The following is a 22,341-nucleotide window of genomic DNA, read 5'->3' on the forward strand; positions in this document are numbered from 1 at the left end:
GACTCCCTTACCATGGGGGAAACCTGTTGGCTATTTACATTATCCATGCCTCTCTTAATTTTATAGACCTCTATTAGTTCACCCCCTCAGTCTCCTACGCTCCAGGGAAAAAAGTCCTGGCCTATGCAATCTCTCCTTATAATTCGAACTTTCTAGTCCAGGCAGCATCCTGGTATTTTCTTTCTGCACTCTTTCTAGTTTAGTAATATCTTTTCTATAGTAGGGGAATCAGAATTGCACGCGGTATTCCAAATGTGGCCTCACCAATGTCTTGTACAGCTGCAACAAGCTTACCTGCTCCTTCTGCAACCCATGTTAGGTCCTTGCCATATTCCTGACAATTTTCAGTCCCCTCCCTTATCTATAAAGCCCCTTTCTAAACCACTCACTAAAGGTTCCAGATGAGTACATGTTATTGTGGTTGTTGCTGGGGTATTTAATTACGCCACCTTCTGGCCCTGGGCAACACGTGCTTGCACATTATATCATTTTGAAAATATCCAGCCGCAATTTACTGAATTCCAACAGAAGGAATTAAACCAGTGGTGAATGTATTTAGCAGTGAATGTATTGTGTTTCTTTTTTTTTTGAAGAAAGCTTTAAAGGATTTTCTCTCCCTAACGTTTAAGTTTTAATCGTCCCTGCCTCTTGTCAGTTCAGGAGTGTGGGCGTGCTCCGTTTGAAAGGGACTGGCAGCAAGTGAAGGAGGGACGGGAAAGTCATTCTTAAAAAGTTGCAGACCAGCTGCAAGGCAGAGATCTTGCAGGAGTCGCAGGCACAGGGAGTGCTGGAGCGACAAAGATGCAGCTGCCTTGCTCCCTTACACTTGTAACCACCTTGTTCTGCTTTACCATGCTGATGTCTGTCAGAGGCGAGCCGATCTTCAAGAAGAGGGATCATTCCGACACACAGCTTCAGAAGCACCAAGCCCCCCGTATCCTCACTATCCGAACTGCAGAGGTGAGAGAGAGAAGCCACTTTTCCCAGTGCTGATTTACAAGGGACGTGACAAGGACAGCAGGAAGCTAGGCTCGGATCATCTTTCTAAAATTGTATCAGCTTACTACAAGGCAGCAAGGCTCCAGTATCTGCGAGCTGGAGAGATTGTCCATTTTATTGTAGTTTTGTCGCTGGCTACTGGATTTGTCTGAGGTTTTCGATGCTAGTCGAGATATGCATTGACCCATTTTTGACATGTAGAATTGTGTTTTATTTAGATGCAGGATTCTGGGGATCTGAGCAACTAGGTACCGGGACTGAAGTTATACTGCGCTTGGAGCAGCAATGACACTGCTAACTGCAACCTGCTAGTAATGATTGACATAGAGTTTATCCTGTAGACACTTTGTCTCTCTTTGCGGTGTATCTCTGGTCAGGTATGCCCTATGGATAAAATGTATCTGTCTCTTTGTGGTTTATCTCTGGTCATGTATGCCCTTTGGGTAAAATGTGTCTGTGAAAGTTTAGGAGTAAAATCCCTTTCATTTGAACAGGTGATAGACTTTATTGGAAGATCTACCCCCTCCAATCAGGTGACTTCCTGTTAAGACATTGTCTCTGTCAGGATCAACAGAATCCTGCATACCCCTCTTCACATTAACCATTGCTCAAACCTGATTCTGTCTTCAAAGACCACTGACACATAACTTCAGCAAGAAATCAACACTTGACAATCAGCATCTACCAGGTGCCTCACGCCAAAACTGGTCTGTGTCTGCCTCCAGCTGACAATAACTCGACTAAACCTTCCAGCAATAGTGGCTAATTAAGCAGTGACAGACAATCTGAGGAAGGGACTTACGTAAATTTGTTTTACCAGCTGAGCAACTGAGGAAAACTGAATGACCTTTCCTCCTCATTCTGTATCTAGCCTTTATTTGTCCTGACTCAAACAGCTTACGTCTCCAAATTTGGATGGGGGTCTCCAGATCCACAGCAATGTGATTGCCTGTGAATGCTGGAGACAGCTGTCCAATCCAAATGCTGGCCTTTCCAGCAATGCTCATGTCTCGTGAAAGAATAACAAAGAAATGGCAGCACCAGGAATCATAGAAATCCGACAGTGCAGAAGCAGGCCAGTGAGTCCACAACAACTCTCCAAAGAACCCAGCCCCAGCACCCCCTACCATCTCCCATAACCCCACATCGACTACGGTTAATCCACCTAGCCTACATATCCCTGGGCACTATGGACATTCTCAGTATGGCCAATCCACCCAACCTGCACATCTTTGGACTGTGGAAAGAAATCAGAGCACCCAGAGGAAACCCATGCAAACCCAGGGAGAACATGCAAACTCCATACAGTTGCCCAGGCTGGAGTTAAACTCAGGTCCCTGGCACTGTGAGGCAGCATGCCAACCACTGAAACACCGCTGAGCCACTCATAACCACTGAGCCACCATGCTGCTCATAACCACTCAGTCACCATGCCGTTCATAACCACTCAATCACCGTGCTGCTCATAAAATGTTAGAGATGTCGGAGATGTTGATAAATGTTTGCTCAGGAGATTAAATAGATGATTAAAGGACATAACAGGCAGTTTGCTCTGAAGAGCTCTGAAAGATTTGGACTCAATAGAAAGTATGGCCCTGTTTTAGAAACTCAACAAGATTGGCACAGAATTACACAACTGGACTTAAGTGGGACCTTGTCACACCCCTCAGAAATGTCCTAATAGGGATTTAGCACACCCAGAACATAGCTGGGAATTCAAATCTGAAGACCATTGAGACACACCTAACATGAACAGGAGGTTCACAGAACTGTCACAGTGGAAAATGTCGATTTGGTCCATCATGCCTGAACTGGCTGTCTGAATGAGCATTTCACTTTGTGCCATTCCCTTGCTTTCTCCCAGTAAGCGTGCATGTGAACCGCCTCCATCACACTCTCAAGCAGTGCATTCCAAACTCTAACTGTTCACTGTGTGAAATAGGTTTCTTTCATGTCACTTCTGTTTCTTTTGCCAAATACTTTAAATCTATGTCCTCCTGTTCTTGACCCTTTCACCAATGGGATCAGTTTTCCTTACCCACTCTGCCCAGATTCCTCATGATTTTGAAAACTTCCACCAAATTTCCACTAAGTCATCTCTCCTCAAGGGAAGAGAATGCTAACTTCTCCAAACTTTCTCCTTAATTGAAGTTCCTCATCTCTGAAACCAGCTTCATGAATCTTTTCTGCACTTTCTCTAATGCCTTCCTGTTCTTCCTAAAGTACAATATCCTGAATTGGATGCAATACTCCAGATGAAGTAAAGTATCTTATACAAATTCAACACAATCTCTTTTTAATTCTTCATGGGACATGGGCATCACTAGCGTTTATTGCTCATTCCTAGTTGCCCTTGAGAAGGTGGTGGTGAGCTGCCTTCTTGAACTGCTGCAATCAGTTTGATGTAGGTAAACCCACAATGCTGTTCGGGAGAGAGTTCCAGGATTTTGACCCAGTGATATTGAAGGAACGGTCCAAGTCAGGATGGTGAGTGGCTTGGAGGGAAACTTGATAGTGGTGGTCTTCCTGTGTATCTGCTGCTCCTGTCCTTCTAGATGTAGTGGTCGTAAGTTTGGGAAGTGGTGGCTAGGGAATTTTGGCTTGGTGAATTTTTGCAGAGCTAACTTATTGATGGTGCACACTACTACTGCTGAGTGTCGGTGGTGGAGGGAGTGGATGTTTGGCAATGGAATGACAATCAATTGGGTTGCTTTGTCCTGGATGGTGTAAACCTTCTTGAGTGTTGTTCTTGTACTCTCTTGGATATTGTAAGCTTTATTAATAACTTGTAGGCTGTCCTGCCACCTTTGGTAGCTTTGGCACATACACAACCTGGTTTCTCTACTCCTGCATGCCCTTTAGCGATGTACCCTTTGTTTTACATGGTTCCTCCATGTTCTTTCTAACAAAATGAATTGCTTCACATTTTTCCACACAGTGCTTCATTTGACACCTGTCCCACCATTCCATCAACTCACCTATGTCTTTTTGAGTTCTAAACTATCTTCCTGACAGTTTATAATGCTTCACATTTTGTACCGTTCACAAATATTGAAAGTGTGCCCTGTACACTGAGGTCAAGGTCATTAATAACCCTCGGAAACAGTAATGTTCCTAACAATGAACCCCAAGGAAACTCCACTCCAAACTCCATCCCAAAAATACTCATTAACCACTGGTCTATGTTTCCTGTCACTGACCCAAATTTTGTCCTACCTATAACTCAACTCACAAATCTGTTGGACAGCATTGTATCAAATGTCTTTTTGATGACCATGTACAGCACATCAACAGCATTGTCCTCATCAACTCTCTCTGTTCCATCTCCAAAAGAGTTCAATAAGTTGATTAAACATGATTTGTCCTCACAAAATCCACTCTGGCTTACCTTCATAAGCCCACATTTATCCGTGCAACTATTAATTTTGCCCTGAATTATTCTTTCAAGACGTTTACCCTTTGAAAATTTAATGCAATTAGTCTGTAGTTTCTGGGCTTATCCTTTCACTCTTTTTCAGACCAACAGTGCAACATTTATAATTCTCCAGTCCCTTACCACTGCAGCCTGAGTCTAAGGAAAAATCAAAAAGTTCCTCCACAATGTCCATTACTTTCAGTAATCTTGGATATATTTCATCTGCTCCCAGTGCCTTATTGACCTAAGTACAGATATCCTAAAGGGATATTCCAAAGGGATCAAAGGATATGGGAAGAAAGCAGGAATGGGATATTGAGTTGGATGATCAGCTATGATCATATTAAATGACAGAGCACGTTTGAAGGGCTGAATCTCCTCCTGCTCCTATTTTCTGTGTTTCCATATTTTAAACCAATACCTCCTCTTTATCACTTGTACACTTTTCCTGTATCTGAATTTCCTCCTCATTCTCTTTGGTCTCTGTAGCATCTTTTACCTTGGTAAAGGCAGATGCAAAGTATTCATTTAATAGAGTGACACAGTGGTTAGCACTGCTGCCTCACAGCACCAGAGATCTGGGTTTGTTTCAGTCCTGGGGTGACTGTCTGTTTGGAGTTTGCACATAATCCCCATGTCTGTGTGGCTTTCTTCCAGGTGCTCCAATTTCATCCCACTGTCCAAAGATGTGCAGACTAGGTGGATTGGCAATGGGAATTGCATGGTTACGGGTCTGCTTGGGATGCTCTTCAGAGGGTTTGTGTGGAGTCAATGAGCCAATGGCCTGCTTCCACACTGTAGAGATTCTGTAGCTCAGCTCTACCAGTTTCAAATCCCTTTTCAATTATTAAACAGTCTTATACCCCCTTTACCACTTGTTTACTATTTACATACCTATAGAAGACTTCAGAATTACCTTTTATGTAAGCTGCCGTTCTGTTTTCATTCTCACTGTTAGCTTCTAACATTTGTTTTATCATCTCCACTCTCAACCCTTTTATATTTACCTTGCTTCCCAGTTGTGAGTTCTGTCTGGCATCTGTAATAAACACATATTTTCTTCCATTATCATCCACGGTGCTCTGGATTTGTTTGTACTACCTTCCCCTTTGAGAGAATATACCTTGACTGTGCCTGGACTACCTTTTCCCTGAAGGCAACACAGCGTTGTTACCATTTTCCCTCCCGATCTCTCACTTTTGTTTACGTGACCTATTCCATTCTTTCTCCTTTAAAGTCAGCTTTTCCCCAGTTAATTATTCCTCCTCTGCATTATTGTTTGACCTTTTAAGCAGACAACCTAAATCTTATCATACGATGACCCCTTTCCCCAAAATGTTCTCTCACAGATACTTGATCCACTTGGCCTAGCTTATTCCCATCGGACTGGAAATGTATTGTTCTAGAAAATTCTCCTAAACATACTCTAGGGGCTCTTTCTCCTCCCTGTCATTCACAATACGACTATCCCAGTCTATTATCAGACAGTTAGTCTCCCATTACAAGCACAGTATAGTTTTTGTAGCTTTTTCCTGCACATTTGTTCCTCTACATCTTGCTCATGAGTTTTAGGCTAGAGATAGCATTGACAACAGAATTCTAGCTCCATTTATTCCTGATATGTGTACATAAGAAACTATAGAGAGTTGTGAACACAACCCAGTCCATCATGCAAACCAGACTTCCATCCATTGACTCCATCTATACTTCCTGCTATCTTGGGAAACATTAAAGACCCCTCCCACCCCAGTTATACTGTCTTCCATCCTCTTCTGTCAGGCAGAAGATACAACAATTTGAATACACATACGAATAGATTCAAGAACAGCTTCTTCCCCCCTGTTATCTGACTTTTGAACAGACCTCTCAAATGTTAATTCTGATCTCCCTCTCTCTGCACCTTCTCCAAAGCTACAACACTGTGTTCTGCACTCTGTCCTGCTACCATACTTTGTATGGTATGATCTGCCTTTATAGCACGTAAAACAACATTTTTCCCTGTATCTCGGTACATGTGACAACAATAAATCAATCAATCATTATTCATTTTTAAAAAACCTCTTCAAAAGCAAAATTAAGCTTGTTTCACTGTTAAAATGTTCTCCCTGCAGGAATATTTAACAAAGTTTGGCTGGGGTGAGCCCATTGACTGGGGACATCAAGTTTCAGGGAGGGACACAGCTCCACAAGAGAAAAACCCTGCTCCCCAAGATGTGCCTCAGCTCATGACTGAGGGGACCTCTGGAGAGTCTGACACAGAGGAGCCCACCGACAAACTTTCTTACCTTCACAATCTCAAGGAATTCCAGAAAGCCAATGGCCTGGACCCCACCGGAGTCCTGGACAATGCCACCCTCAATGTAATGAACATGCCTCGTTGTGGAGTGCCCGACAAAGTGCTGCTGGTAAATAGCTCGCTGTCCAACACAACCTCACAGAACAAGTCAGACAGCACTCTGACTGAAAGCATGGGACCTGGCTCCAACAGCACCAGGCCAAAGTCTATCCGGAAGAAGCGTTTCCTTGCCGATCTGGTGGCGCACACCAGGGCAAAGCGAGACAGCCGAGATGCCCTGGGAAGGGCAGCCAGTAGCCTCGGGTTCTCGAAGAGAAAGTTGAAGTGGCGCCTGATGGATGAGGCTTTCACCATCCAAATGAGCATCGAGCAACAGAAGAATGTCCTGAGGCTGGCCTTCCGCATGTGGAGTGAGGTCACCCCGCTGGAGTTTGAGGAGGACTTGGTTTCTCTTCCCGCTGACATTGACATTAAACTTGGCTTTGGAACAGGTAAAGCTAAACTTTAGGCTTGTGAGCTTGTGAGTAGTTACACGCGTTGTAGAGTGAATATCTGATTACAGTCGTCTCCTACAAGCTAGAAATTTGCAGAGTAACTGCAAATGGTTGTGGAATCCCTCGGTGAAGGAAAAATAGAGAGTGGGGAATAGAACATAGAACATAGAACAGTACAGCACAGTACAGGCCCTTCGGCCCACGATGTTGTGCCGAACTTTTACCCTAAACCTAAGGTCTATCTAACCTCCACCTCTACCTTATACTATCATCCATATGCCTATCTAATAGACGCTTAAATGCCCCTAATGTGGCCGACTCCACTACCCTCTCCGACCAACCTCCCGTCATTGTTAGAGACATAGGGATGTGCAGCACGGAAACAGACCCTTTGATCCAACTCATCCATGCCAACCATGTATCCTACATAAATCTAGTGCCATTTGCAAGCATTTTGCCCATAACCCTCTAAACCCTTCCTATTCATACATCCTCCAGATGCTTTTTAAATGTTGTAATTGTACCAGCCTCCACCACTTCTTCTGGCAAATCATTCCATACACGCACCACCTTCTGCATTAAAAAGTTGCCCCTTAGGTCCCTTTTATATCTTTCCCTTCTCACTTTAAACCTATGCCCCTCTAGTTTTGGACTTCCCCACTCTGGGGAAAAGAACTTGCCTATTTACCCTATCCTCATGATTTTTTCAGCCTCTATAAGGTCATAGCCACCTACGTTCCAAAGAAAATAGCCCCAGCCTATTAAGCCTCTCCTTATATTTCAAACCCTCCAAGCCTGGCAACATCCTCGTAAATCTTTTCCGAACCCTTTCTAGTTTCACAATATCATTCCTATAGGAGGGAGACCAGAATTGCATGCAATATTCCAAAAGTTGCCAAACCAGTGTTCTGTCCTGCCGCAACATGACCTCCCAACTCCTATATTCAATGCACTGACGAATAAAGGCAAGCATGCTAAACACCTTCTTCACTATGGAGATGGTAAGGACTGCAGATGCCGGAAGCTAGAGTCAATAAATGTGAGGCTAAAAAGCACAGCAGGTCAAACAGCATCCGAGGAGCAGGGAAGCCACTGTTTCAGGCTGATCTACTGACAAAGGGTTTCAGGCCTGAAAGATTGACTTTCCTGCTCCTCAAATGCTGTCTGACCAGTTGTGCTTTTCCAGCTCCACATTTATCGCTTTCTACACTATCCTATCTACCTGCGATTCCACTTTCAAGGAATTGTGAACCTGCACTGCAAGGTCTCTTTGTTCAGCAAAACTCCCCATGACTTTACCATTAAGTGTATAAGTCTTGCCCTGATTTGCCATTCCGAATTGCAGCACCTCAAATCAATCTAAATTAAACTCCATCTGCCACTCCTGAGCCCATTGGCCTATCTGATTAAGATCCCGTCATATTCTGAGGTAACCTTCTTCGCTGTCCACTACACCTCCAATTTTAGTGTCATCTGCAAGCTTACTAACCATACTCCCTATGTTCACATCCAAATCATTTATATAAATGATTTATATAAACCGCTGATCACAGGCCTCCAGCCTGAAAAGCTACCCTCCACCACCACCCTCTTCTACCTTTAAGCTAGTTCTGTATCCAAATAAGGGATAACACCTTGTTATCTTAGATTCTCCAGCATCTGCAGTTCCTACTATCTCTATATCCAAATGTCTGGTTCTCCTTGTATTCCATGTTATCTAACCTTGCTAACCAGTCTACCATGAGCAACCTTGTCGAACATCTTATTGAAGTCCATATAGATCACATCCACCACTCTGACCCCATCAATCCTCTTTGTTACTTCTTCAAAAAGCTCAATCAAGTTACTGAGACATGATTTCCCACGCAAAAAGCCATGTTGACTATCTCTAATTAGTCCTTGCTTTTCCAAATACATGTAAATCCTGTCCCTCAGGATTCACTCCAACAACTTGCCCATCACCAATCTCAGGCTCACTGGTCTATAGTTCCCTGGCTTTTCCTTTCTTAAATAGTGGCACCACATTAGCCAACCTCCAGTCTTCTGGCACCTCACCTATGGCTATAGATGATACAAATATCTCAGCTAAGGGCCCAGCAATTTGGGCGGCACGGTGGCTTAGTGGTTAGCACTGCTGCCTCACAGCGCCAGGGATCCTTGGGCACCTGTCTGTGTGGAGTTTGAACATTCTCCCCATGTCTGCGTGGGTTTCCTCTGGGTGCTCCGGTTTCCTCCCACTATCCAAAGATGTGCAGGCTAGGTGGATTGGCCGTGCAAAATTGCCCATGGTGTTCAGGGATGTGTAGCTTAAGTGGGTTATAGGGGGGATGCGTCTGGGTGGGATGTTCCACGGGTCGGTGTGGACTTGTTGGGCCGAAGGGCCTGTTTCCACAGTATAGGGATTCTATGATTCTATGATTCTTGAGCAATCTCTTCCTTTGCTTCCCATAGAGTTCGAGGGTACATCTGGTCAAGGCCTGAGGACTTATCCATCTTTAGGTGCTTTAAGACATCCAGCACCTCTTCTTCTGTAATGTGGACATTTTTCAAGATGTCGCTATTTATTTCCTCACATTCTATATCTTCCATATCCTTCTCCACAGTAAACACTGATGCAAAATACTTGTTTAGTATCTCACCCATCTCCTGCAGTTCCACATGTAGGCGGCCTTGCTGATCTTTAAGGGCCCTATTCTCTCCCCAGTTACCCTTTTGTCCTTAATGTACTTGTAGAATCCCTTTGGATTCTCCTTCACCCTATTTGCCAAAGCTATCTCATGTCCCCTTTCTGCCCTCCTGATTTCCCTCTTAAGTATACTCCTACTGACTTTATACTCTTCCAGGGATTCACTCGATCCCTGCTGTCTGCACCTGACATATGGTTCCTTCTTTTTCTTGACCAAAACCTCAATTTCTCTAGACATCCAGCATTCCCTACACCTACCAGCCTTGCCCTTCACCCTAACAGGAACATACTGTCTCTGGACTCTCACTATCTCATTTTGCTATGTATTAATCTTTGCTGAATGAGAGACAGCATTGTTTAGGCATTGATTGAATGCAGAAGTGCAGTGGACACAAGGCTTTTACATACCGCTGACCTTATTACCAAAGCTTACTTGAGAACAATGTCTCTTTGAATATGGCAGTGAGTGCTAATGGTATCTGACAGAAAGAACAGAGGGGTACAGGAATAAGAGAACACCCTTCACCAAACAGTTTAACCCAATCGTAACACCTGATAAATAAAACTACTTGTCATTAGTGACTGAATATGTACACTGAGGGCATCTTTAGTCTTTAATAAAACACAGACAGTTAACGAGATAAGTAAAACTCGGAATCCTGACCCCCACTCACATCCATTTGATATTGTGGCAGGGAAGGATCTGCCTGTATCGATAGGCATGGGATTTACAATTGGCCTGTGTGTGTGTGTGCGCCTTTGTGTGTGTGTGTGTGTGTGTGTGTGTGTGTGTGTGTGTTTCCAAATGCCGCCATGTTTCTGTGCTAATGACCTTATGTTTCTCACACTTGGACAGTGTTACACTACTGGAGAACAGAATATTTCTTATTAACATCCAATGTATGCAGTTCCAGGCAAGACAAAGCACCCTACTCCCCTGACACAGCAAAAGGTCTCAACTAAAGCATCAGTTGCCAAAACTTCCCACAGCATATAAAAACATGTAAAATGAATGCTCTTTGCTGTTCAACTCACTTGATGTGGGACCTTTACTGGCAAGGGGAATAATTGTCACCTCAATTTGGGCTGGGATCCACCCCAAGGTGTAAACTCAATGTCTAATCTAATTTCCCAATCGGATTTGGCACAATAAGTACTTATTCCCTAGCACTCTGCCAAAACATAATGGCGGAATGAAAGTGCATTGGATTAGAGTCAAATAAAGCTATAAATAGCCATTGAAACAACCCTTGAATGCTGCACAGTAATAATTGTACTTTGATAATAGTCTTGCGTCTAACGCTTGTCTATTAGACACCAGATATCACACTTTGTTTCAAACTTTATGAGAAAGGCTGGGCCTTTCCAGTTTGTTTTGCTTTGGCCTGTTGCCTAAGGTTTATGAACAGAGTACTGACTTGTAACTGATCACGGCTAGATTTTTGCAACTAACTACTAGAGTCATCGGTCTTAAAGTGACAGCCCAGATGACCAGTAAAACATCACAAGCATTGTCCCACAAGTGACATTGGAGATATTTGACAACGTTGCACATTAAACATTGGCAAAACTCAGGAGGCAGATTGCATTTGTCATGAAAGTCACTTTTCTAATGTCAGAATATATATCTTTAAATGATATTGGAATATATTTACCCCTCAGTAATTGTCATGTCATGAACAAGAACTCAATAAAGTTTGCCTCTCCAAAAAGGAGCTTTTGGAAATTAGCACCCTACTGATTGCGAAGCCAGAAAAGAACTTCAAATGAGTAGGAGTTCCCTGATCACAATTTATTCTCAAACCAAACTTGTGTTCGTATAAATGAAAGTACTGGATATGGATTGGGAAGTGGATTAAACTTGGGTTTATACCTTGCGTTGGAACGCTTTGTGGGCACTGGAGACCAGCATTTTCTGTTTTTATTGCATTTATATAAGATCTCAGAGCATGTAAAAGTGTTTTATGGCCAAAGTAATTTTGGCGTGTAGTCATTGTTGTAAAGTAGGAAGCCTGGCTGCCAATTTATGCACAGCAAGCTCCCACAAACAGCAATCAGATAATCTGTCTTTAACGCTGTTGATAGATTAATCATTTTGGCCAGCATTTTCAAGACAACTCACCTACTCCTCATCATGTCAGGGATAACATATATTCACCTGAGAGATCTCAGTTTAACTTTTCATCCAGAAAGACTGCACCATCTTACAGTGCAGAATGCTGCATCAGTATTGCACTGGAGCATTGGCCTGGATTTAGGGAGAGGTTGCTGGTTGCAGGTGTACAGAATGCTCACACTGCCTGCAAGCTGCCACCTTTCATTTGTGCCAGTGACCCTCATTAAAAGCTTGTTTTTCAGATTGAACAACTGGAGGTGCTGTGAAAGGATAAAAGGGAAAAAAAGAGTAAGAAAGAATGAAGAAATATGAGAGATAATTACCTGCCGCCACTTTTTGAGAACAGATTGACTCCACCTCACTCTCATTTTGAGTCATTGAGTTCTCAAAGCACTTTATAATACATTACTGATAGTCCCAGACATTTTCTGTAAGACAATATTATTGAAGTATATAGGCCAGGTTAACTCCTTCAGGGTTGCTCCGTTATTGGGATTGGCATTTCCTTTTAAGCTATGAACTGAATGAAAATGACCAAATTATCAGTCTACAGTAACGCGTTAATCCAGAGAACCAAGTAATGTTCTGGCAGCGTGGGTTTGAATCCTGCCAAGGCAGATGGTGGAATTTGAATTCAATACAAATCCAGAATTAAGAGTCTAATAGCGATCAGAAAACCACTGTCGATTGTTGAGAAAAACCCATGTGGATCCCTAATGTCCTTTAAGGGAGGAAATCTACTATCCTTACCTGGTCTGCCCTAACTGTGACTCTAGACCCACTATAATGCTGGTGACTCTTAACTACCCTCTGGGTTATTAGTGATGGGCAATAAATTTATCTATTGGGGAAAGTTCAAACAGCAGATTGGTCCAGTGTGTCAGATCTGAGAGGACCTTCACCTAGACAAGGCACATTGTAACAAAAGGCACTTTTAAAGCAGAAATTGTTTTATTTGAAGAACTCAGCAAGCCTCCCAGTTCCTCTGTAGCGTCAGCCAAACTGATCTACAACGTGCTGCTTGTGATCCTCAACCCAGATCTCTTATACTTCAAAATCACATAACATATTACAACAGGGAGATTTGGAACAAAACAAAAGATTGGCGTTGAAAGAGGAGGAGGGGGCACATTTAAGACACACAGTCTTGTTCTTCACACAAGGATTTATCAATGCTGTAAGATTTCGTGAATAGTGCTTGGGTCTTGGCCACACAGTAGGTTCGTGCATTAGCAAGTGGTGAATATAGTTTTAGTAGGATATCTTTCACTCAGTCACTGTATTTGTGTCATGTTATTCCCCTGTGAAGGACATTACATCATTTGAAAGTGAAGCCCCTCCGTCACAGATTAAAACATTCACCCTATCCACCCTGGGTGTGGAGGCAGCCATTTTCAGCTTTGTTGCATGCTTCTATTTTGAAAGGAACCAACAATTGTGTTTTACTCAGCGAGTCTCAGGCTCAGCTTCCCATCCTTGGGAAGTCCCCAGATGTACACATTCCCTTCTTGGTAGCACCCCTCATCAGCCCCATTGGCTTTGCACTTCCCTAAGTTCCCATCCAAGCAATCTATACATAACTCGTAATTTCTCCACTTTAAACAACAGCCCAAGACATGAGTCACTGCTTTTTTCTTTCCCATGCTTTAACATCTCCCCCATTTATATATTGAGTTGCCCCCACTTCACAAGTGTTTTCCCTTCTACATGCAGCCTCCAGTTTTCACAATTGATTTTCCTGGATTCCTGCCCCCCAGTCCACAGCAGTGGCCCCTACTAATAACTCCTCTGCATGATATTTAGTGGATAAGCCCCCAAGACTGACTGGGTCCCATCCTGTTGACTGATTTGGAGAGATGGCCCCAACTATGCAAATTGGCTGTAACATGATTGATGAATAGTTTAGATAACACAAACTTTCTGCTGTACAGGTGTAGCAATTTTCCTATAACGCGATTTTCTATAGCGGGAGGTCACACAAGAACGCAACTGTCATGTTATAGGAGAACTGCCCGTAATAACTAAACAGGTTCCTAACTGGTTTGTGTCCTGACAGACATCCTGTGACTCCCGCAGACTGGTTACACTGGACTGTTGCCCACTTCCCAGATTGGAGAGGTACAGACCCCTGATCCTGACCCTGCCAAGTGGACCCCTGACTGACATCAGGCACTGTCCTGGACTTACTGGGCTGGGAACCCCTGACTGAAAGGTGTCTCCTTGGATCTTACTGAGGACTACTCCCCTTAGACTTTGAGACATGATTGCTTACTTGAAGCACATGCAGTGTATTTGGCATGAACACAGTTAGCACGTGGTGCAGGGTCCAGATTGACACAGCACGGTGACTTACAGCAACAGTGGCAGGCATGGTAGCTCAGTAGTTAGTGCTGCTGCCTCACAGCACCAGGAACCCAGGTTCAATTCCAGCCTCAGGTGACTGTCTGTGTGGAGTATGTATATTCTCACACTCTTTTCGGTGAATCTCCAGTTCTTGAGGTCAGCTTATAGTTTACCCACACGGTATCTGTCAGCCACGATTTACTGATAAGCACTTTCACTACAAACTCTGTGGGCCAGAGGTCCCAAGCCAGATGTTAATGCTTGATCCAGATTGACCCTCCAATGCAGTACTGAGGGAATGCTAGACTATCTGAGGTACTGTCTTCATAGAATCCCTACAGTGTGGAAACAGGCCCTTCGGCCCAACAGGTCCACACCAACCCTCAGAGCACCCACCCAAACCCATCACCTATAACCCACCTAATGTACAAATCCCTGAACACTACAGGCAATTTAGTATGACCAATCCACCTAGCCTGCACATCTTTGGACTGTAGGAGGAAACCAGGGCACCCAGAGGAAACCCACGCAGACACAGGGAGAACGTGCGAACTCCACACAGACAGTCACCCGAGGGTGGAATTGAACCCAGGTCCCTGGCGCTGTGAGGCAGCAGTGCTAACCACTGTGCCACCATGCCTCTTAAAGAGGCATTAAAATAAGCCCTTAGAACTATTTTGAGGAAGAGCAAAGGAGTACTCTTGGGTGTCCTGGCCAATATTGATATGCTGCTGATGCCTGTATCAGGTGAAGCAGTTGATGCCTGTATCAGGTAAATCAGCAAACCTTGTGACTGACACATCGTAGTCAACTGTACCTTGTACACCTCAAATTGGAGTTTCAGTATATCCAGCGTATTCATTTCCAAGAGACCCGCTGTCATGGTATTGTCACTGTCATCTGTCTGTCATCCTTACACACCGACTGTAGCTCTTCAGCAACAGCTCAGTGACATCCATCACCCTACGTTGACTCCCTCTTCCCTTTGCCTTCTAGACAAGATATACTTTTGAGGTGGCATGGTGGCTCAGTGGTTAGCACTATTGCCTCACAGCACCAGGGACCCAGGTTCAATTCCACCATCAGGCAACTGTCTGTGCAGAGTTTGCACGCTCTTCCCCCTATGTCTGTGTGGGTTTGCTCCGGTTTCCTCCCACAGCCCAAAGATAGAAGTCATACCTCAACAGGTTTATTTGGAATCACAGAAGCTTTTGGAGTGCAGCCCCTTCATCAGGTGCAGTGAGAGAGCAGGGCACACAGACACAGAGTTTATGGGCAGAGAGATCAAAAGATCATACAACTGGTGTGAGTGGAGTGTCAGATGATAAGTGCCTGCAGGTGAGCAAGAGTGTGAGACGGTGTGTAAAGTGTTTATAATGTCAATGTCAGTGCTATACTGTCATGATAATCAGGCAGATTGCCTGCCTATAAACTCTGTGTCTGTGTGCCCTGTTCTCTCACTGTACCTGATAAGGGGCTGCATTCTGAAAGCTTGTGTGATTCCAAATAAACCTGATGGACGAGAACCTGGTGTCGTGTGACTTCTGACTTTGTCCACCCCAGTCCAACATCGGCACCTCCACGTCGCAGTCCAAACATGTGCAGGTTAGGTGGATTGGCCATGCTAAATTGTCCATAGTGTTCAGGGATGAGCAGACTAGGTGGATTAGCTTTGGGAAATGTATGTCTAGGGGATATGGTGGGTGATGCTGGGACTGGATAGGATTCTGTTTGGAGGGTTGGTGCAGATTCAATGGGCTGAATGGCCTGTTTCCACACTGTAGGGACTCTAGATATCTGGAGCTTTCCAGCTCTGACCAAGTTGTTGAAATACCAACTTCTTGCTTTCTCATTGCCATTTTCTCACAGCTCTTTTTGCTCTTGCCATTTCAAACATATCTTCATTTGTCTTGTGGACTGTCTTTGGAATTCTTAGCTGAAGTCTTTACATCCATCTTTTAAAAGTATCTATTTTCTTCCACTAATCTTTACTTATTGTCCAGATTTCTGAGGCAGACTGAAAAGTGGGGTAAAATCTAGCATGTTCTGAATCTTTTTTCTTGTTACATGTTTTGAGTTTTCATCTTATTAACACATCCTTCACCTTCTGGCTATCTCTTGCCTTCTTCTAACTTCTGCAAAGCATCTGCTATTTACTGTTATAATTTGTCCCAAATTAATAAACTTGCTGACTTTTACTAGTGGGACTTCCACTCGTAAAAGTCAGCAAGTTTATCAATTTGGGACACCATCATTTCAATCTTCACTCGAATTTCTACTCATGCATTCCTTCCTACTTCCAATGATTTTGTCTTTCTGGTGTTCATACACAATCCAGATTCTAAGTCTCTAGATTTTCTTGATCTGCGATACTTTGTATGGCCTTTGAGATAGGAGTATTTACTTCAGAAATTTAAACCCAAATTGTTAGCTGCCTTTATCACATTTCATACTTTGGACGTTTTAAAGGGTGACAGATGCTTTCGAGACTTCTATGTAATAGTTAAATGTCAGTAGCGTAGCTCACAGGAAGTGCAGTAATAACAAAAACTCAATCCTTTACGATGGTCAGACAGCATAGAAACAGACCCTTTGGTCCAACTCGTCCATGCCAACCAAGTTTCCCAAACTAAATTAGTCCCATTTGCCTGCACTTGGCCCATATCCCTCGAAACATTTCCTATTCATGTCCCTGTCCGCATGTTTCTTAAATGTTGTATTTGAATCTGCATCTACCACTTCCTCCGGCAGTTCATTCCACGTACAAATCACCTTCTGTGTGAAAAGGTTGCCCCTCAGGTCCCTTTTAAATCTTTATCCTCTTATCTTAAAATTATTCCCTCTAGTTTTGAACTCCCCAACCCTGGGAAAAACACCTTTGCTATTCACCTCATCGATGCTCCTCATGATTTTATAAACCTCTATAAGGTCGCCCCTCAATCTCCCACGCTCCAGTGATAAAAGCCCCAGCTTATCCAGCCTCTCCTCCAACTCAAACCCTCCAGTCCCAGTAACATCTTTGTAAGTCTTTTCTGCACCCTCTCCAATTTAATAATATCCTTCCTATAGCAGGTCAACGAGAACTGTACACACTACTCCAAAATTGGCCTCACCAGCATCCTGTATAACTGCAACATGACATCCGAACTCCTATTCTCAAACACGTGAGCAACGAAGGCAAGTGTTTCAAACACGTTCTTTACTACTCTGTCTACCTGTGATGCAATTTTCAATATTTTGCACCTGAACCCCAAGATCTTTCTGTTCCACAACACTCCCCAGGGCCCCACCATTTAGTGTGTAAATCCTGAAAACCTCGCATTTATCTAAATTAAACTCCTGACCAGCAGTATTCCATAGGAATTGGTGCGAGGTCCACTGTAATTTGTCATTTATATAAACGTTTTGATGAGAATATAGGAAGTATGGGTGGTTGGTAAGTTTGCAGATGACACCTAAATTGGTAGCATAATGGACAGTAAAGAAGGTTATTTAAGATTACAAATGGATATTGATCAATTGGGCCAATGGGCTGAGGAGTGAATGAATAATCCTCTAAAAATTAAAAGTGAAATGGTCATTATGTTAAGTCTAAAGTCTATTGATATGTTAGCACCTCAACCTTTTTGAGGTGTTAATGGCTACGCTAAGCCCCCAAAATAATGAGCAGCAAGATTTAGACATATGCACTGGAAGTGCAACATCCAGCAGGATTGGACAGGGAAATAAAAATCATCCTTTGCAGATATTAGAAGTGGCCATTGAGTTGTTTGCATCTGCAAAGAAAGGGTAATGCCTGCTTGAGGTCCACTCCCCATGATTAGTTTGGACTGAGGCAGCAAGGCTTCAGACTCAGAGGAACCAGCCCTCATGAATGCTGACAACCAAAACAATGAATAAGTTACCTGACTGTGAAGTCAGGTGAAGGAGGAGTGCTGCTCCTGACCCGTCTGAAGGTTCAATATTGCCAGCACTGTTCCCTGGCCATCACAGATTCTCTAGACCCCTGCCCCTATTCTAACATGAGTCGGTTCATCCAGCAACAATCTCCCCATCAACATGCCCCTCCACCACTCCCTACATTTGATCCCAACCCCCAATTGTCCCCAATCCTCACTCTGAATCCCAAATCAATCTGTTCACAATCCTCATGGCACCCCATTCATCACTACTCCCTTCTCCTGATCCTTCTCATTGGAATCACCATGACTCAATCCCCCAGGGCTTCCTCTCCCATCATGCACAAGGCCCAGAATCCTGACCCTGCTCTTACCTGATACTAATCCTAATCCACTGACCGGAGAACCGCCTGATATTACACAAGGCTTCACAACAGTTCCATTACATCTAGCGAGACTCTGAGCTCAACATTCAGTTCCAAAGAGTCTAGTGTCTGCATCCCACTCCGACAACCTGTGAACATAAATTTCCAAGTCCAATTTTATCCAACTATTAGTCAGCAGATATTCTGCCTCAAAAATTTCATGTTCTTAAAGAAATGCATGGTTTCAATATTTTGCTTTAATTGACAACTGAAGTTGTTTTTATTTGATGGATGTGCCAACTGTTCTGATGGAATTCTGCCCTAGTTCCAGCCTGAATTTGGTCTGGTCTAGGCCTTAGACTGCAGTCCTAACAAATCTGGCAAAGGAAGAGTCTCTGTTTACCCTTTAACTGAGCATCCACATTAATAGGCAAAGAGTAGGGAGTATAATTTCTATGCTAAATTCTGGCATCCTCAGACAAGAGGAACTGTTCTGTAATATTGGGGACTGGGTCACTAAAGCAGAAAAGGCCTTTGTTCCAATGCAAGTGAGCATGGTGGGGGATCTAAATGACTAGCACATGACCCCAGCTGGTCTTTTAGACACAAGTATGAATTCTGGGATGGTAGGACAGATGTATAAAAAGAAACTGGATCCATTGAGATTATATTCTCTGGAATTTAGAACAATGAGGCAAAATCTCAAAGAAACCTATAAAATTCTAACAGGGCTAGATGGGGTAAATGCAGAAAAGATAATCCCAACAACAAGGGAGTCCAAAACAAGGGGTCACCATCTAAAGAAACAGGGTAGGCCACTTAGGACTGAGACGAGGAAAAATTTCTACACCCAGAGAGTAGGGAGCCTGTGGAATTCTCTGCCACAGAAAGGGTTGTGGCCAAAACATTGAATGTTTTCAAGAAGGAGTTAGATATAGTTCTTAGGGCCAATGGGATCAAGGGTTATGAGGAGAAAGTGGGAACAAGGTACTGAATTGGATGATCAGCCATGATCGGATTGAAAAGTAGAACAGGGTCAAAGGGCTGAATGGCCTGCTCCTGCTCCTATTTTCTATGTTTCTATGTTTCCAAGAATGTAATCTATCCCGATACATTGTTGCCCTGACACCAAATATCTGCTTCCTATGAACAGCCCACTACATCCAGGATGTGCTTGTTCTGAAAAGGATTGATGAATAAATGAACATGGGATGGATACAAGGGATGGATGGACAGGCAAGAAAGAAAGGAATAAGAGAATGTTATTCGGTCAAATTAGATGGTAATTTCTCAGTATTGTTTGTTCTCAGGTTGAGATTCCTAAGATCCCAGCAGCTCAGAAACCATCACCTTCCAGATAATTTCCAATAAAATCTCAGTGTTAATCCTTGCACCCCTCAATCACTTACCAAACTGGTTCTTTAATTAGGAGATAGTAGGAACTGCTGATGCTGGAGATTCTGAGACAACAAGGTGTAGAGCTGGATGAACACAGCAGCCCAAGCAGCATCAGAGGAGCAGGAAGGCTGACGTTTCGGGTCTGGACCCTTCTTCAGAAACTATCAGATGAGTGGACAACATTGAATAGATTATCTTGACCCAGGTACAACTGGAATTTCTTGTTCTTGGCCATGATCTTGTTTCTGAAGAAGGGTCCAGACCCGAAACATCAGCTTTCCTGCTCCTCTGATGCTGCTTGGCCTGCTGTGTTCATCCAGCTCTCCATCTTGTTATCTCTGGTTCTTTAATTATTTCTGTTCTTTCGCTCATCATGTGCACAACTTTAGCTGGGAGTGCTTTCCCCAATTTTCATAGCAATGGAGAGGTGAGGGATGTACATCGCAGGAGTGGTGGGGAGACCATGTTACTTCTTGATTTACCACTCGGATTCAGAAACTTAACATAATGTGGTTCCATGTGCTTGCAATACCAAATTGGGAAAGGTATCAGATGCTGATGAAAAAGCTCAGAAACTATCAGATGAGTGGACAACATTAAATAGATTATCTTGCCCTGGAATTTCTTGTTCTTGGCCATGATCTTGTTTCTGCACACTAATCGAGGGAAGAACAAAATCATTTTCTGTAATGACCCCACTGTTTGCTTTGACTTACACAACTTTCAATTGGGGATCTCCTAGGTGTGTGTGAATACTTACCACATGCAGTCGAGGCTCCCCAAAATAGAAACCATATCTTAATCAAAGAGATTTGTGTTTGTGCTCCAGGGCAACATCTCGGCTGTTCTCAGGACTTTGATGGGACAGGACAGATCTTCGCACATGCTTGGTACTTGGCCGATATCCATTTTGACGACGCTGAACATTTTGTTGTCACCAACAACGGTCAGGGCATTAGTCTCCTTCCGGTATTTCATTGTTTTTTATCCTCTTTCCCTTCTCTTTTTCTCTTTTCTTTTCCTTATACATAATCATCAGTGTAATATGGCTTAATATCACAGGGGAATATTTCTAGCTATAGGGTGAAAAAATACCGAGTGGGTGATATAAGACATATTTGTTTGAAAGCTCACATTTTGCATGCAATTTTCGTCCATAATTACTAAAGATTGTAATTTGGATGTGTTGGGAGTCACAATTTTTGCAGAGCAGTATGTGTGGGCTCCTTGTACCTACTGAAGGTGCAGACTTCTCAGCTAGCGCACAGCTACGCACAATAGGATGACTCAGAGACAGTGGGTCTCAGGTGCTGTACTTCAAGCCCTGGTAGAGAAGGGTAAAGGAGCCTTTAACCTGCAGCTGGGAAAGACACCGCCTGCCTGTTTGTACTCACTGCCCTTCCCCTGCAGCAGTTGGTGCTGGTTTCCCTGGCCTTATGCACCCTCACTTCCATTTCTCATCCAGACCAAGAGTGGCCACTTGAAAATTACCAATCACCTCACTATCCCTTTCTCCTAGTGAGTCCTTTAGCAAGTTGGAGTAGCACTGCACTGAATCTTTATAGGCAAAGTCCTCAATGAATTTGCAGAATTTTGCTCACGTCAATGTTGCTTAGGTGTAGAAATCTTGACAAAATGTGCCATACAGTCTCCCATTGTGTTTCAGATGCCCTCTCCACTGCTTCAGCAACGAGTGACCTTGAAGTGATGCTTTAAGTCATACTTGGAATCCACATCAATTCTTTGTTTACTCCTAATTAAATAGTCAGCGTTAGAATGGGCAATAGAACAAGTGATAATGATTCAAAGCCAAGCAGCCTCCCAATTGAGCATGAGCAGGCATTTCAAGTGATGATCGGCCCCTCTAGGCAAGTATTCTAATGCGGGTTTCAACTCCTTACACAAGCGGTGTCTTCTGCTAAAATGCAGCTAAATTGAGTATCAACTAATGCCCCTACCTTGGCTATCTCAGACCCTATTATATGCTGGCATTGGAGGGTGTCCAGGGTATGTTTGCAGCAATGATCCCAAGAATGAAGGGCTTGTCATAGGAGGAGCGGTTAAGAGCCCTGGGTCTGTACTCGATGGAGTTTAGAAGGATGAAGCAGGATCTCATTGAAACTTACAGAATACTAAGAGGCCTGGAAAGAAGGACATGGAATGATGTTTCCACTAGTAGGAGAGACTAGGATCCGACACCACAGTCTCAGGGTGAAGGGATGACCCTTTAGAATTGAGATGAGGAGGAATTTCTTCAGCCAGTGGGTAATGAATCTGTGATACTCATTGCCACAGAGGGCAGTGGAGGCCAAGTCATTGAGTGCATTTAA

The 22,341-nt window shown here is 43.5% G+C and overlaps 1 protein-coding gene across 1 annotated transcript in view; it reads left to right on the top strand.

Annotated features, from left to right (window-relative positions):
* The first annotated feature begins 801 nt into the window (after positions 1–801).
* LOC109915819 (matrix metalloproteinase-21-like) overlaps positions 802–22,341 on the top strand; it is a 37,762-nt gene continuing 16,222 nt past the window's right edge. The window contains exons 1-3 of the mRNA XM_020515496.2: positions 802–960; positions 6,526–7,201; positions 20,841–20,980. Of these exons, the coding sequence (XP_020371085.2) occupies positions 802–960; positions 6,526–7,201; positions 20,841–20,980 (975 nt within the window). The remainder of the gene's footprint in view (positions 961–6,525; positions 7,202–20,840; positions 20,981–22,341) is intronic.

Source organism: Rhincodon typus, chromosome 12 (genome assembly GCF_021869965.1).
Source record: "Rhincodon typus isolate 14 chromosome 12, sRhiTyp1.1, whole genome shotgun sequence".
NCBI lineage: Eukaryota > Metazoa > Chordata > Chondrichthyes > Orectolobiformes > Rhincodontidae > Rhincodon > Rhincodon typus.